This window comes from Tachypleus tridentatus, chromosome 4 (assembly GCF_004210375.1).
Source record: "Tachypleus tridentatus isolate NWPU-2018 chromosome 4, ASM421037v1, whole genome shotgun sequence".
NCBI lineage: Eukaryota > Metazoa > Arthropoda > Merostomata > Xiphosura > Limulidae > Tachypleus > Tachypleus tridentatus.
Genome location: NC_134828.1, coordinates 97,279,220 through 97,297,894, shown reverse-complemented (window position 1 = coordinate 97,297,894; position 18,675 = coordinate 97,279,220). Strand labels below are relative to the sequence as shown.

The following is an 18,675-nucleotide window of genomic DNA, read 5'->3' as shown; positions in this document are numbered from 1 at the left end:
AAGAAACATTTACGTTAAGGAAATATTAATAACATAAGGATTTCAAATAAATTTCAAATTACATGTATCGTACTGTACAACTAGTTTGCATACAGTTTCAAATATCATTCCCAATTGAAAAGTAGATTGTATATTAAAATTTTAAAACATTCTGTATAACTTCCGAAGACCGCTATACAGTTATAGGTAATTTCAACTTATATACATTGGGCATTGAACAGCCAGTAATAATCTTTATGTTTCAAAACCAAAAATTACATTCTGACAAATAACAAATGTTAAGTCATTAAGATTGTATCTATATAGTGTTAGTCTACAGCTTACAAAACGCTTTTTCTTACAAAACTGGGTTATCTAATATTAACCCATTCTAGTCTCCGATTATCACTGGCGCAGAAAACTACAAATATAAAAGAAATCTGTGGTACGTTTTCATAAAATCAACGGCTACACAGGTCAAAATGGTGGTAAGCAAAACGCAATTCACCAATGTCTGCTAGCTGAGATTTTATATAGCTTGATAGGACACACCTTCTCCATTTTATTGTTACAAAAATCAATGTGAAAACTCAAGGCGCTGTGTGTGCTGTCTCGTCGATGCAAGTGAAAACCTCTTATTTTAAAGTTACAAATGTTCTTGTGTATAAAAATACAAGCATTTTTAAAGCTGTTCACAGACAGCAGAGTTCATGAGTTAAAAAAAATCGATAATTACATATTACTCTGAACGTTTATAAATGACCATGTAACTTAAATTCTATATTATACAGACATAAAACTGATATTCCAATGTAACTGAAAATAATAACAGTTCAACAATTTTTTTATTCATGACCAGAAAGTTAAGTAAAAGTTTACCTTACCATGACATAATGTCTTTGCATCTCCGTCTTTTCGCTGGCTAGTTTTTCCAGTTCTAGCTTCAAACTATAAACAGAAAAAGATATGAAATATTAACTACTGTGAAAGTTTTGAAACAAGTAATAAATGTACGATGAAATTTGAAACAATATTTTTGTAATTCTAAAAACAATATATACATATATTATTTTTTAATCACGTATTCCATGATAAAGAAATTTTAAAAGGCTCGATATAGTCTAGTAGTTAGAGCACTTAACTCTCTCGATTTGTTTGGGAATATAGTCCCGTCCCCAAACACACTTGCCCTTTCAGTCCTTAGGAGCGTTATAATGTGACGATCAGTCCTACTATTCGTTTGTAAAGAGTAGCACAAAAGTTGACGGAGGGTGGTGTTGGTTATCTGCATTCTCTCTAGATTATTACTTCAAATACGGTTAGCGCAGATAATTCTCTAGTAGCTTTGCACGAAATTCAAAACAAAAACCAATTACAAGTACATCTCCATACTAGGACCACATCAATCATCCCCTAATCTACAGGCCTAGAATTTGTGATAAAAAAAAAAAGTTCACTGCAGATATTTTTTTCTTTTACACATTTTCCTAATATCTCAGAGGCGCAATGAACAAATAAAAACGAATGGGGAATATATTGAGCTAGAAATTGAATCACTTTTATTTTTTCTACATATCTAATTTTCAAAATCACACAGGTGAATATACGACGTCTAGTTTGGTACGTACTTCACAAATGACATAAAATAATCAGCCGGTGCTGTTGCCACGATCTTTGTAAATTTGAAAAAATACGTGTCGTTTCTCTCATTTGTGGTATTTTACTTTCTCAAGCTTAATTTTATCACCTACTGCGACTAGCATTTCTGTACGTTAAACTGTCAAGAAAGAATAATTTCAACTCGCATAAACCGGGTTTTGAGAGAAAATACCATATTCTTGGGGAATTGCTATCTACTTGACTAGATGTTTCTTCAGCAACAACAGAACAAGACTGCCTCCAGTTTAAATAATTTGGTCATTCTCTGCTTCTTCAAAATTAATTAAAAAGTCATAATTATGACCCCGCCATGTAAATAAGATGTAATGTTTAATATCTGATGTGCATCCACCATTGATAATGCAAAATTGCCCCTACTGAATCAAATAATTCACAGAAAATGTACTTAACAAGTTAACATAAAGTACTTTAAAGATGAAATTTATTTAAAATTATACTTACTTTTTAAAATATATATTTTTCTCTGAACGAAAACATTTATGGTTAATTTTTTTCTGAATGTCTCACACCATTCATAGTCTTCAGGATCCAAATGAATAAACTTTGAACCAAACTGTGTCAATATGAATTTTGTAACTTCAATATAAGCGTCGATTTCCCCATTTTATCCAATCTGTCTCGGAACCTTGAGCCACACGCTCTCGTGCATTATCGCGTATCTTTAATTTGAAATATCGCAGGTTGAACATCTAGGCACACGATAAGAGCTTTTGTGTGTGTGCGTATGGGTGCACATAGAACGTGAACCAATAGTTTGTCAGTCGAAGACGTGATTTGTTAGAGTTGACTTTAAGTAAGAAAAGCTTTGGTTCGTTACTAGGGAACTGGAAAAACTTTTTTTTAAACAGCTGTAAAAATACTAGTCATATTTTTAATAAAACTTCCGACAAGCTTGCTCTATAACTTAATACTTCATATGAATATGATGTGGTGTTATAATACTATATATATAATTTGAGGTGGGTGGGTGGAATAACAACTACTTCAGAATTGCTAGGCTTAGATATTAGGGGCTTCGAGTACAAAGGAAAGTTGAGTAAGAATAACTGAAACAGGTTTGGGGTAGTACTTTTTTTTCATTGTTATTCATTGAACAAATTTAAGCAATTTCAAAGAAATAAAGTCAAACTTACAATAAAGATATGTAATAGCAAGTTACGCTGGTAATCCATCCTTTCTTTTGCTATCTCACTATCGTAAGTGCAATTTCCGGATGAAAAGCAGAATAACGTAAGATAACAATTTTAAGTCCCCACCTCTCTTCCACAAAAGAACATTGCTGCTCCACAGTTAGTAAGAAATTTTGACAGAAATTATTGGATAACATCTCAGCCACACATACACAGCAGCTTTCCCTCAATTCCAAGGACTATAGCATGTCGACAAACATTAAAAAAAAAGAAAAACATATTTAAATTTCTTGACCCGTATTTACTGCCCTCAGGAAGATTAAATTGGGCACTTGGAGACCCGAAATACCTTATGTAACAGCTGTGTACTAGTGTATAGCCCTATCTTTCTGATTTATAACCTTGTTTGCTTTCATAAAAAAAAAAACCCGTCAAACTAAACAGCAAAGCATTTTTATTTTATCAATTTGCATGAAAACATCAAGTTGTATTCACACAGTTATTTCATAAAAACACATGTTCGAGTTAAGTTATTACATATTGCATTAAAATATCATTTTCTTTTTTACTATCATTTGTCAAACCAGTTCAGCATGCTCATGTACAGTCGAGCTTCAACAAACACGTTGCAACCTATTTAGGTCATCGTCTTAACCTGATGATTAATTAAGAAAGTTGAGAGGCTGTTATTTGTTTTGCATTTTAAACAACGTTTTAATACCCATACCGCCGTATCTACTGTATAATTACTTCCCGTGGGCTCCTATCACTAGCTTTAGCCGGTGGAGGGGGATGCCCCCTTTGATTTATATTTTTACTTTTCACGAAGAAATAATAAAGTTAAATATTATAGAAATTACATGTAAATATGAATGATTAAGACCTGCCCCTTCCCCTGAATATGCCACTGGTGCTTCGACATCACGAAGTTTCACTGAAATAGGTATTGTTTCTTATAATGTTTTGGGGTTAGTTTTTAAATTAAGTAAAACCCCATTAAGCAAGAGGTAAAAAATATAAAATTCATACATATTTTAAAGCTTAAAACTGAAAAAAAGTTTTAATCTAATAAAACTAGGGCTTTATCTGAAGTACTAACAAGCAAGTTTGAACAAAACTAAATTAAAATATTGGAAAACTATTTTTAATTGCATAAAAACATTTCACTAAATCTTTAAAACCTCCAAAGCTAAGAAATCATACAAATATAAAATTAAGATATTTTATTCTACAAAAATTAAACACGTTTGAGAAAATCAGTTTCAAGTATTATTCTATTATAAAATAAATGGCCAGTTCCAAATAGGAAAAATTCCTAAATGAAGAGAGTACAATAATACTAAAGAGCCTGGATTACATAGACGGAAGTGTATGAACTTCCTGCTTAGCAGGAGTCAAGAACAGGAAGAGCAAAAATGCGTTTCAGAACAAAGGAAGCAAAATATAATTCTAAAAATAATAAACAACAGTAAAATAAATATAACATAATTATAACACAAGCAATAATCAAATAAAATGAAGACGTACGAAATGGATACGGAAGTTATTGTAAGTAAAATAAAAACCAAAGAAAGGAAAACTGCATGTTGAGTATTGAAGAACTACGTGACTGACTACTCACAAGGAAGATAAACGATGTTCCAGGAGATCATGGATAACATTTATTTTCTTTGACCTTCCAAAAACTGAAAGTTGGATATTATGGTAATAATATAATTTTCATAAAATGACAAAAAAATGTTTTTCTCCATTATTGTTGGTTTTAATGTGATATACATGTATTTAAGTAAATGTCAATATGAGTGTGTGTATCTGTACCTATTCCTTATATGTTTCCACATTTCTTGGTAATTTGTTTCTTGATTGGTTTAGGATTAGGCACAAAGCTTTCCAATGGGCTATCTGTGCTCTGCCCACCACAGGTATCAAAACCCAGTTTCTAGCAGTGTGAGTTCACAAATATATCTCTGTACCAATGAAAGGGGGGGGACATTTCTTGATCAATTAGCACCAAACTTGATACAATGATACAGGATGGCACCAGGAAGGTCATGGGGTGAGTGGGCAAATCTTCCCTCCATTTTCATATCTAATTTCAGAAGACTACCAACGCTGTATAACCCTCAGCATAAGACTGAACTGAGAAACCAAAATTCCTAGAATTTTTGAAAAAAGTCTTTCTTTTCAGTATAGATACCTTTATGTTTTTCAATTGCATTTCTAATGTTTATTTTGATAAAGAAAAAAATGAAGTACAGTTTTCTTTCCTTTGTTACATAAAAGTTTTTAATTCAACCATTCAATGAAGCAGTACTCAAGCTGGCGTTCTATAAAATTCTCTTCTAATTATTGTCCAGTTTAACCTACATAAATTACCAGTAATATATACTTTTCACTGGGTCCTGATATAGATAACTTGGTCAAAAACTGTCTATGCTGTCATTTTTTCTTAAGTCTTACTTGTGAATTATTTTTGTATTTCAGATTTTTTCACATTGTAGTCAAAATTGTAGCAAAGAAGCATCTGATAGGAATGAAGCTCTATCACACTCAAGAAAAGACTAGAAGAGACTGAATAGAATCAGTGGTTTCTGTAATATCGGTTAGAGCACTTGGATGTGTTCAATATTATGATAATTCACACTGCTATTAGCACCATTTACATTGGTAGTAGGATATTATATTAGTCAATCTCCATGTAATTCCCTATTAACAATCAGAGTCATCTCTATACTGTTTGCCAGCTAGAGTCAAAGTACTGACTCATGAGGGATAACAGCCTAAGATATAATATGAACTCCATGCATCCAACCACTTAGAGAATAGACCGTCACACAAACAACTATGTAACTTAGGAACATATCTGACCTAGGAAGCCACACACAATATAAAAATAATACACAAGGTCTAGCCTCCAGAAAAATGCACATGAAAACAGGCTAAGGATGTTTTGCTTCACTACTGACCCACCAACAATCATAAAAGTTAATAAATACTTAATAAATAGATAAACTCTACATTTTTATTTAACTGTTTTTGCAAGCTGTGAGCTACTGTGTGGTGGTTAACATAACCATGCTTACCCATTTACTGACTATAAAAAAAATTACTTTATTAAATTCTCCAGTTCATATTCCAAAACTTTTTAGGATACTAGGTGAAAGTAAAGCCATCCAAAGCACTTTTATGAATGTTTTTCATTCTATAACATTAGGTAAGTCTGTCAGAAGTGTAAAATAGTCCTGAAAGATAAAAGAAGTGCAGTACTTGCACAAACCTATTTCAGGAAAAAAAAATTATACCAAACCTATGCCCATAACATTTCTAACAGTGTAGGTGACTAAAATGATTGAACAACTGTAAAACCAATTAAATAATAATAAGAATCCTTGTTATTTATTATTGCATCTGGCAAATCCTTGACTATATATAAAGCTAACTGGCATATTAACTCTAGTTCTAGTAATACTGGAACGGTTTTTTTTTATGCCCAGAACTAAAACAAAATGATAGCAGCATATGTTAACAAGTAATATCTCTTATGAAACAAGTGTTGTTGTTTTAAGAAAGAGATATAAACTGTTGTAAACTTTGTGGTGTATTATCTTTATTCATACAAATTAAAAATAAGGGGAATTTACCTACTTAAAAACTTGTTATAAGCTTTTGAAATATCTAGGTTAATAGAATTTCAGCATCAAACAAAGACAAAAATATCAACATAACACCTCTTTTCATGAAGTTGTTTAAAAAGTGTTAAACCACATAGGCCAGTTGCTTGAATATTAACCCCACAATGAAAGAAGTGACAAAACACAGCATAATTTGTGTTTTTTATGTTAAAGGTTATTAAAATATCTTTCTGGACTGAATAAGTGACTATTATAACAAACAGGGTAGATCATTTAAAAAGTTCTTGGACCTAGACCATTTGAATTATTATTAGTATTATCATATACGTAACATCAGTACATTGTGTTTCTGAACATAAATATAATCCACTACTTTTACATATAATCCATTAGCTATAATCTACTTACAATTAAATATAATCTACTGGTTAGAGCACCTGAATTATTATGTACTTAACATCAGCACATAGTATTTCTAAACATAAATAAAATCCACTACTCTAACCATTTATAATAAAATGAACTGATAGGTGTTTGTACCCTTTACTGTAGACTGAAGTAATGCCCTACTTCTCAAACTTTTGTGACTACCTACCATCTAATTTTTTTTGTGAAACATTAATGTAATAATGAGTAAGCCTCAATCCTTTCACCTTCAAACCAAAGTCCTTGGTTGACTTTAAAGAAGCATAAGTTCACAATAAGTAAATGGTTTAATTAATGAATTCCTTCCATAATATTCAATGTCTATATATAACTTGATCATGAAGAGAAACAACACAATAAAGCAGCTGCTGAGATTACTGGTATAAAAAGGAGTTGTATCAAGTGTGGGAACTTGAAAAAAACACAATAAACTAGTGACCTAAACTCTAGCCAGTATTTAAAAACTCTCATGTCTTTTCACGTTAAAATAAAATAAAGATTTTCATTACTTTATTATTCTATATTTAAAGGAAAGTGCCCAGTATTAAAATGAATTATAAGTCCAAGAACAAAATTTTGCACTTAATTATATGACCACACTTTTGATAAAATTAGAAAAAAATTGTGAATGACTTTATACTTAAAAGGTTATAAACTTCCATAAACTTGAATTATAAATTTTCGGTAACTTTAAAACAGTTGATTTCATGATTTCCCTGAGAACAAGTAGATTTTGAAAGTATAGGAGACCATTCTAGCCTAAGCACTACTAATATTTTATTTTTTCAATTTTAATATTATAAATAGATAGATATTGTTGAATGAGTAAGAATATTCTAAGCTTTCTTGAGTATTATTACATTATAACATCTTGTAGGATACTATATTAAACTTCCTAGACCTCAGTTGAGCTATTTATAAATACACATAAACAATGTATTTCAAGATAGACAAAGTTAGTTACAAAACTTTGTTAGATAAATAGCTATATTTAGACTGTGTGATTGTGAGTTTAGCCATAAAGAGCATATAGTGGCATTGTTTATAGTGAAATTATTGCAGATTGTATTGTAACAAACAAGAATAAAAGAATAACTTGCATTCAAAAGTAACTGAATTAACCTGTGGATTTTTGACAAAAAGAGATTTATTTAAATCTCTGGATACAAGTGTAGTGATTAACAGTGTAATGCAAATATAATTATCATTAAATGTATTGTAGTAACAGAATAAAGAAGGTTAATGTGTCTTATCAATTGTGCTCTAAATTACCTGAACCAGTCTGTGTGGACTTAGACAAAAAAAAAACAATGAACAGTTAAAGCTCTGAATGTACCTGTGGTAATCAACAATGAAACAAACATTTGTGCATACATTTGACTTGTTTTAAAAAATGGACTATGTGCTGTTTGTTTACTGTTGAAATTTATCTCCAACAAGTTACATACACCTACTGTAAAGAATCAGACTCATACATACATAAAAACGTGACATTGATTAAAAGAAAGACATCATGTGGTTATGCTCTTGACACACACTATTTTAGAAGAGTTATATATGATAGAAGTCCAGTAAACTTTCAAAATCTCTTGACTTATTTCCTTTAAACAAGCTGTTGAAGGTGGAGTAACAATGTAGGATGTATTTCAAGGTATGAACTTTTTGTCTATTTGAATGTTTGCATTACATTTGGAAAGTACCTGTACACAACTTAGGATCAACTGAATCCTCTTTTACTTCATATGCTTCTTCAAACTGATTAGTATTTTCAAGCAGATAATGTCATCATCCACCATACCTGTATTGTTTATGGCTGAAGATCAATGAGAAGTTCTACAATCTTTCCTGGCTACCATAACCCTCATATCTTAATTTAAGTACCTGTGGGATGTATTGGAACATGCTAGCAGAAGAGAGTTTATATTCCTTTACCTTTAATTTTAAAGAATTTGGAGACAATAAGCTTAAAAGATGGGTTAATATTGAACATGCACTCAAGATTGCAGAGACTATCCAAAATAACATGCAATAATGGATTCAGGCTCTGACTAAAACATCCTATCAGAACATAGTATCTATCTACCTATATATATATATATATATATACTTGTAATATATTAATGACAGAACAATATTTAAAAGGATAACATCTGAATTAAAATCAACATTTTTCTAAGCTATATAAAAGCTAGTGTGTGCCATGTCACACTTGATTTCTTGAGATTTATCCAGACAGATAAGTTCAGTAACTATCTGGTCATTATGACTTTAGTTATGGTGGTACAATGACTTCTCCACCAAGGGAGGGAGGGAGAGAGCATGAAACCTCATTAAGTGTAGTGAGTGTCAGAAACACCCAGCCTAGGTTTTGTTGTAATAGATGAAATGCAATATTACACAAGTTTCTAAAGGTGTCTAATAAAAGTGTTTACTGTTCTAATTAATTATTCATGATTCCTGTAGAATCATTTCATTATACAAAATACATATGTAGATATTTAATATAACATTTATTTCTCACTTTAACAGTGCTAAGTATATTTGTATTCCACCTTAATAATAATGATCATATTTGTTACAATATGCCACATATTTTGGCCAATAATGTATTAGGTGATAGTTAATAATGAAATGTTTTACAACATCTTGGGATTACCACTCAATTATCAGTAGCTAGGAAGAGTCATTTGATTGAAATATCAATGAGTGAAGGAAGATAAAATTCATTTTTTCTAATTTATAAAGTGATTTTTCATGATACAATGCACACACTACATTGTGTGATTTACATCTAGTTGTAAGATCAGCTCTACCAAAAGATCTTTGTGACTCTTAAACTATCTGCAGTATGTTGATTATCACATAGTTTATGATTATTAGTGGTAGTAAATGTTATGCCTGGAACATCAGTTGTTTGTAAAATTAAAGATAATTGCTGTGTGTTATAAAGCTCAGCTGAAAGGGCATTTCAATTCCTTAGTTTTTTGAACTGTTGTTAAATAATTTTCTGAGGTGCTCAGTCATCAAGGGTCATTCACATGATATTGCTGAGTTGATAGAGTTTTAAGACGCATACCATACTATTCTTGTTAAATCCTCTCCTATGTACTTGAGTACATTACTCCTCGGTATGCAGTAAAATAAAAAAATATTAATATACATTATAGTAACAATATAAATATTAATCCTGCATGACAAAAACTTTCCCTGTAAAGTCTTAATTTGGCTTATATAAGTGGATACAGTAAAATACTTGTATACAGACACATTTGCATGATCTTGAACACATGTAAGAATATTAGAGTCATTTATAAATGTTGAACAACAAATGGATCAAATATTCAGAAAACCTGACAGTTAAGCCACACATGAATGAAAATAAAGATCTGATCTAAATTTTATGGTTTTTGATAGAGTTAACAGTAGTCACTGAGCTGCAAAATATTACCTGAAGGTACAAAGTACCTGTTACTTTGAACACTAGCATTTTTGGCAGGTACTGAATTTTCAGGAAGGGATAAGTGTAATGAAGAGCCTCATATTATGTTTGAGAGAAAACAGTTTTACCTGGTGTTTTCTGTTAATGATGATACACAATATTCTGATTAGATTGAATGGTGATATTCATGAGCAAATAAAATTACAAATAAAAATGAAATTCATGGACAGTACCTAAGATATCATATCAGATGTGAACTTTTATTTGGTCATTATAAAAGAATCTTTCAATCACGCAGACTGAAATATTTAATAAGCACACAGCTGTACTGAATATTTTCTTAACATTGTTTCAATGCAGAAAGCAGTTAAGATACACGAAAGTGCAGGTTGTCGGTATATTAGCTATTTGTAGTTACACCTGGTAAACACAAGACTTGCACCAAAGAAAAGAACACAAAGGAAAGGTGATGTGCATTTTAATGCATAATTACATTCCTTTATAATAAAACAAACTCTATGTAGCAACTATATGATGGTGGAAGAAGTACAGAGGACAAGTTGGGTTAGCTTTCTGCATGACAATGGTGCCAGTTTGCAGTATAGGTGTGTGATGATCAAACACAGATTGAATGAAGACTGAGGGCAAAAAACAAAGTAAAATTTCAATACTGACTTCTGCTAGTTGTGATTAAAGCTTTAGACTTTCACTCACAACTAGCCAGATTGAGCTATCTGTTTTGTTCTCCATGGGGAATCAAACCCTGAGTTTTAGAGTTGGAAGTCCATTAAATTACCTATTTAAAAGTAATATCTAAAATAACCAGAGCATCACCAGGTTGTTATTTTCTAAAAGTTAGTTTTCCACAATTTAACTTTTTTAAGTCATTCAATTATATTTCTTGGTACGCATATAAGGCATCTTTTCTAAAGTAACCAAGATCAGTCTGCTGAAGAACATTAAACATCTTTTATGTAATTTCAAAATTTTTAAGCCTTTTTTTAATAATTTAATAATGATTTGTAAAAGTTAAAACCTTCAAAATGAGTCCCATTTTTGACTGATGAAAAGACTATGGAAATGGGTTTTTATTTTAAAAGGCAAGTTAAAACAGATACTCTATTGTGAAAGTAACTTACACTTTTTGCAGTTAAAATTCTTTTTCAAAACAGAAGTACACAACAATGAAATAGAATGTGCTTGAAGGAAACAAGATATTTCAACTTCATATCATTATATAATTGTGTCACTACTTGAAAGAGGAAATTAAATATGTTTCATGACAAAATAATTAATGAATGTCCATGTACAACAGTATGATCCAAGTCCATTATTTGTTCATTGTACTGTCTGCAATTTTTAAATGTGCAACCAATGATATAGTCATTTGAAGGATGCCATTATTGATGTATGTGTGCTTCCAGGTTAATGTATGAGATCCGAACACGTGTTATCATTTACAAGCTGTTAACTCGACAACAGAATACGCAACAGTTACCATGGTTATACTTCATACGAACATGTTCCTAAAATTGATTTATTTCTTGTTTATTCAATTCTACTTTTATATATAACAAAGATAAACATTACCTAAGTATAACTAAGAATTGAAAACTCCTTTAGTGTGGTTAAAACAGTACTTATCTGTTTACTCATTCTAATATTTTCCTTTTGCTGTCATGTTTTAAACATTATAATTTACATGTAAATATACAACACATTAAACTTATGATAGTTAAATTACAGAAAATTTTATCATGGAAAAGCACCTTGCCATAGGGAGGCTAGACATAATGTTAATATTTCTATGCACTAATGGAGAGCTGTTAGAGTACCTTAGCAATTTTGGAGAGATGAACAGAATAGCAATGGAGAATACAGAGGCCTCCAAGGAGTGATAAAGGATGCAAAATCAGAAATTCAACCTACATATGTCACTTCTATGGGAAACCCTAAGAGTTTGGTGATAATTGATCCAGTGGTTTGCCAGTCACAAAGCAGCACTACACACATTCACATAAACTTTAGTCAAATGATGCTTTTGTATTAGTAACAATGAAAAATTACAATCAGATCTACTCTTGTGATGACCTTTATACAATTAACACAAGGGTAAATTAATAATAATTTTTGTATTTTTAGGAAAATTTTCTTTTCAAAGATATTTAAACCATGCATGTCCTTCAGTGGATATCAGTTCTTAAGTACTTAGTAAATGGTTGTGTCATATTTTTTGCTAAAAGCTTCATGAAAAACTACTAAAATTCCCTACTTTTGAACTGATAAACTATAGGGAAAGAAACTATTCAACAGCATCTACTACTACTATTAGAAAACTCTTGTCTGACTAAATAGTGGAATTTAACCATAACTTTTATCAACACACCTACTTGTCCAAAGTGCTGAGAGGCAGCTTGCCCCTAATCACAAGCCTCTTCCTTATCTGAACATGTTATAACTACTAAAACATAGAAAAAGTATTGTTAACACAAAGGGTACCCAACTTATGAAACAAGGCAATCTAATCTGTACACGTGAGGACATATTTAATTATCTATACTTATTACCAGCTTTATTTTTAGATTTGTTATAAATACGTAGCAAGCTGCTAGCAAACAGTTAATAAATATTAAAAAAAAGATACATGACATAATTAGTGGTACACATTTTTATGTATACACACAAGTTTGCTTATGTGAATTAAACACAAAGCTACACAATGGGCTATCTGTACTATGCTTACCATGGGTATTAAAACCCAGTTTCTAGCATAGTAGGTCTCCAGACGTACCACTGTGCTAAGTGGAAGGTGAATAATCAAGTAACTGTGATAATTAAACAGCTTGTATAAGAATTAAAGCACTTCTGATATAAAATATCTAAACAAATCATTCTTAATAATAAAACAAAAAAATCATTCTATTTTTAAGAATGAATTAACAAAAAAAACCTAATATGTGTATGACATGTTTATAATGTGAAAGACAAAAATGAAAAAAATCTGAGCAAATGATATTACCACTAATAACATGTGAAGTGTAACCATACAGCTTTAAAAAAAAATATAAAAGAGAGAGTCTGAGTAGCATCTTTTATGTAAGAAAGTAGAAGTTGTGTTTGCTTGTACACTGTTGACGTAAACAAATATTCACATTTTATTTTATATTCACTGCATGAATGATTAAATCATAACTTATATAAGAAGCAAGCAAAATAATACACAACAATTTAAATGGATGAATTATTGCTTGTATGAAGTAATCTAGAGAGCAAAACATGTGGAGGTGTTAACATTAGCATGCACTTCATGCTTAAGTGTCATGGAAAAAGTAATACCAAAACACTGATGTAAAGGTCACATGAACACATAGAAATATACAAGTGTGTAGTATCATTAAATTCTTGTTTTTGCTTAAAAGCTCTTCTTTATAAGCATCTTTTGAAGTATAAACACTTAACATCTGCAAACTTTGAAGATTAATTGCGTATATAAGTGTATCATGCAAGAAGGTTATACCACTCTTTTTAAGCACGTTTTATTCCATTCAAAACACAGAGGCTTCACTCTACAAACTTTGAAGATTAACTACATACATAAGTGCAATACACAAGAAGGCTGTATCATTCTTTCTTAGCACATTTTGTTCCATTCAGAACATGGAGCCTTCACTGTTTCTTTTGTTGTAATCTCTGCCTCTGTTCGCATCATTATGACAGTTTTCAATTACGTTTCTTTTGTACATTTCTATGTTACAGATGGTACACCTCTTGCTTGTTGGATTCCTGTCTTATCTTTCTTTCACATGTATCCTAGCTATCTCCACATGTTTTCTGTAATTTCCTGCCATAATGGTTTCTGTTTCATCCTTCTTCAAAGTTCTTTGTTACTTTATTTTTCAGATGATCTGATGCTGATGACTTGTCTGATGTAACTGTTTACATAGGCCTGAAGTTTAGACAGTATTGATAAATCTCTAAGGTTCGCCATCATTTTATATTTGTATTAATTATTCCATGGTCAAGGTTTATATTCATCCAAATCGGCTTTAGTGTTACAAAGACAGACCTGACTCTTGCTAATGAGGCTTTAATTTCTTTAATAATTCCACCAGTTGATTAGTTCATTATCTCATCAAGATTTTTAATGTGTCAGCCTTGTTCTATGTCAGCCCCAGAAAACATTTTTCATATTTCTTGTTGTGCATTGATTCTTGTGGTTTTAGTTTCATCAATTTTTCATGATTTTCAATAAAATTAAATATAAAAAGCTTGGAGATAATCTGTTCTGCCTTGAATGTCTCAATATAGGACAAGAATTTAGTGTTGTCTGTAAAGCTGAACTCTTCTATCTTCTGTCTGAAAGTCCATTGTACATCCTTTTGTTGTTCTGTGCTATTTTTTACTGACCAATTCAATACCAGTTGTCAGATAATGGTTGACACAAAACCACATAGTAACTTCAACTTGCTTACTCAGTTTGATGTTGATATAATGTGACAACATCTGGCATAATTTCATGGATACCCTAAATCATATTTACAAATTTTTGAAACTTCTGTAGTAATGTAGCATATATGAATAACTTGACTTTACACATGTATTTACAGTTTTATTTGCTACAAAACCTTTGATAACTTGCTTTTAGTCTTTTGATTGTAACATTATATTGAGCTGTTATGATTAAATAATGGTGTAGTAACTACCAAGTGATAAATAAGACATCCAAAATGAGAAAAATTAAAGTAAATACAAGTGGCTATTCTCCAACATCAAATCATCTGGAATATCTGGCTTATGTGATGTCGACATCTGTACCTATATATTATATTGTACCCACTAATGACATCTGTACCTATATATCATATTGTACCCACTAATGACATCTGTACCTATATATTAGATTGTACCCACTAATGACATCTGTACCTATATGCTATATTGCACCCACTTAATTCTCTTCAAGATGAACACCTAACTATTCCAAAGCAATCATTTCTGCTGTTTTTTTTATTTGAGTTCATTACACATTTTGCACGCCATCTTGTGTGCTAACTCGTTTGAGTAGAGAAAGGCTGATATTCTTATTGCCTAAAATTTTATTTTTACCGCATGATATGCGAGTGGCTAATGTTTGACATATATATATATATATATATATATATATGCAAGTGTATGTTATTTGAACATGACTTATAAAATAAATATATACAGTAAAAAAAACTGCTTCATTGAAACAGCCTTAAACATTTTAAAATTATTTTCTCCTAATGCAGTTGGGTAAAGCATTCATTGTTATATGCTGATATCACCAAAGGCCCTGCTTTAAAAGACAAGGCACTAAAATAACAACAGATAATTGAAAAGAAATGCTTTTTGGAAACATCTTAAAAATTATAAAACTGAAAAAAAAAATATATATATATATATAAATACACACACATATACTTTCTGAAAAAAGTACTAAGTATTAAAGTTAACGAAATTTACTTGAATTAACAATAAATTAAAAAGTTAAATGAATTTTTAACACACTGAATATAAAAATTAATTAAAATGTACAAGTTGGATATTAGTTTAAAAAGCGTTACTAATAATTCTACATACCGTCTTATCATGAATACCACAAACATATTTTAAGAAAATTTACACACTTAAGTAGAAGGAAAAAGGATATTCAGAAAGTGGTAAAAATGAACGAAAACTAATACTATTCGTTAATAACTGAACAAGTAGTATGATAAACAGGAACGATATTTAAAATTCAAATATAATACTTTTGTTTACGGTGTAAGAAATCCAGTTACATGGCGTAGCTGGTAAACCGATGGTTGAACCCTCAAACACACATATGAAAAAAAATAATAACACATAATTTAAACTGTATATAAGGAAATCGGGAGTTAATGATAATAAAATAATTAATAATAATAATTGGTCCGACAAAAAGGGTAATCACGAAGGACTAAGAACCTCAAAAATACTGCGGTTTCTTGAGGATTTAAACCGAACGTAATCTCTAACCCGGATTTTAGTTTAAGTCTGTCAATTTTTTGCTGACCCAATGGGGCATACTTCCAGACATGTCTTTTGAGATGGGCTTTACCCCACTAACTAGCTTACAAGCCATTCAATAAATTTAACAAAGGGAATGATGAGACAGAAGCACCATATTCACTCTGTTCATTATTCCTGTATTTGTACTTATATTAGTCAAATAAAACGATCTCTTTCAATTAATTTTAATCAAACAAGAATCATCGATAATCCAAAATTATTCTTTCAACGAAAATCCAAAGAATCAATATAAGTATTGAAAAACTGAGAAAAATGCATAGTAATGAAGTGGGATTTGATCTCAACCCTGTTTTAAAGTTTTCTTGTGTTTTTTTTTCATCATTTACTTTTGCATTACAGTACCTTTAGCGAACGACGAATTTTCTGGACTGTTTTGAAACCGATATAAAAGACATTTAAAACAGACGGTTGTTAAACGCGAAACTATACAATGGGTAACAGCGCTCTGTCCCCCGCGAATACCGAAACACGATTTTTAATTTCACACGAACTGCTGAACCATTGAGGGCGATTTTGATTTTGGCCATTCAAAATTAGTGGTTTTCATGTTTTGTTAATTTTTTAATCATATGCGAGTTATTATCCTGGTTTGTTATTTCTACTCTTTCAGAAACGTAAAAGTGAATTAATATGTAGTGTTACTATATAAAAACTGTTGCAACTGGCAAATGCTTATAAAGATAACAAATATTATCTTCTTTAGCAAATGAGTAGCTATATTTTGTATTTTTTTGTATTTGATAAAATTCCAATAATGCCCGGCATGGCCAGGTGGTTAAGGCACTCGACTCGTAACCTGAGGGTCGCAGGTTCAAATCCCCGTCACACCAAACATGTTCGCCCTTTCAGCCGTGGGAACGTTGTAATTCGTTGGTAAAAGAATAGCCCAAAAGTTCGCGGTGAGTAGTGATGACTAGCTGCCTTCACTCTAGTCTTACACTGCTAAATCAGAGACGGCTAGCGCAGATAACCCCGGTGTAGTTTTACGCGAAATTCACAAAACAAATAAACAAGAATCCAATAAACATGTTATATTAATAACATATTAAAATAATACTATTTTGTCCTATTAGATATGTGCTGTGTCTTCTGCTTGTCCTACCACAAAGCTACATACACCATGGACTATTTGCCTTTTGTCCACCACGTGAAATCGAACCCCGGAAAATAGCATTGTTTAGTCTGTAAACTCATAGCCGAACCACCGGAGAACGTTTATGTCTAGTTTTTAACGAACTGTGGTCGGTTCACTAACACCAATAAGAGAGACATTTAAGAATTGTGAATGAAGCTAAATAAAAAGTTATACGTTGATTTAAAATATAAACATAGCTATACATAAAATAGTAGTGAATTATTATATTTTTATCAAGTTAAATAATTTCATCCGGTTTAATTACTTCTTTACAGTTATTGTTCAACGTTCAAGTATCCATGATGTTCAGTTCATGAAACAATATGTATATTTTCTCCTTAAAATTAATATAAACATCAAATTCAGATTATCAGAAGGAACGTATTAAATTAATCAAACGCAAGTAGATATGCAAAGAAAAAAATCCTCATTTCTATGCTGACGAGTATCATGAATATTAGTAAACAGAGTAGCAAAAAAATATATATATCGAGTTGTTTTCATTAATTAGACGAGCTGGCATGAATATCTTATTACAGAAAAACCGTAGTTTGTATCGTCGTCACTACAATATTTTGATGTCCTATGTAGCTAGTATAATGCCATTTTGTAACAAGAGTCAACGTTAAGATTACTAGAATGGAAGCTGTCTTTCTGCCTTATTATAAAGTCTATGTGCCCTCCTGCGTAATTACTAATAACACACTTAACTACAGAACAAATATAGCAAGAAATGAATCAATTTTAGCATATTTTGATTAATTATTCACCAGGGAATCCAGCAGCAAAAAATCTATATCTGGATCTCGCGCGTCTTCATCAAATACTAAACACACTCTGAATCGATATTTTCTGTCTTATACTCTAGCGTTAAAAAATAATTAAATTGCTACCAAAAGATTCTACCATCGCTTCGCACTTAAACAAGCTGCTACCATACCTACTTCATGTAGTACAAGTTTGAAATTCTACCCACGGTTTATGAACGAAGAAGCCTCCTTTCTTACATACTTATATATATGTTGTAACACAGTTGATATATTCTGTTACATTTAAATGAATCGATATTCTACTTCTCACAAAAATTACAGTCAGTAACTTGAAATAATGTAATATCAACATGAAAGCAGAATAAACTGGCGAATTATCTCAAAACGTCTTACTAGTGTAATTACATTC

The 18,675-nt window shown here is 31.0% G+C and overlaps 1 protein-coding gene across 9 annotated transcripts in view; it reads right to left on the bottom strand.

Moving 5' to 3' along the window:
• LOC143249731 (transducin-like enhancer protein 4) overlaps positions 1-18,675 on the bottom strand; it is a 122,473-nt gene that overhangs the window by 88,630 nt on the left and 15,168 nt on the right. For all 9 annotated transcript variants that reach the window (XM_076500050.1, XM_076500051.1, XM_076500052.1 and 6 more), the window contains exon 3: positions 864-927. In XM_076500050.1, the coding sequence (XP_076356165.1) occupies positions 864-927 (64 nt within the window). The remainder of the gene's footprint in view (positions 1-863; positions 928-18,675) is intronic.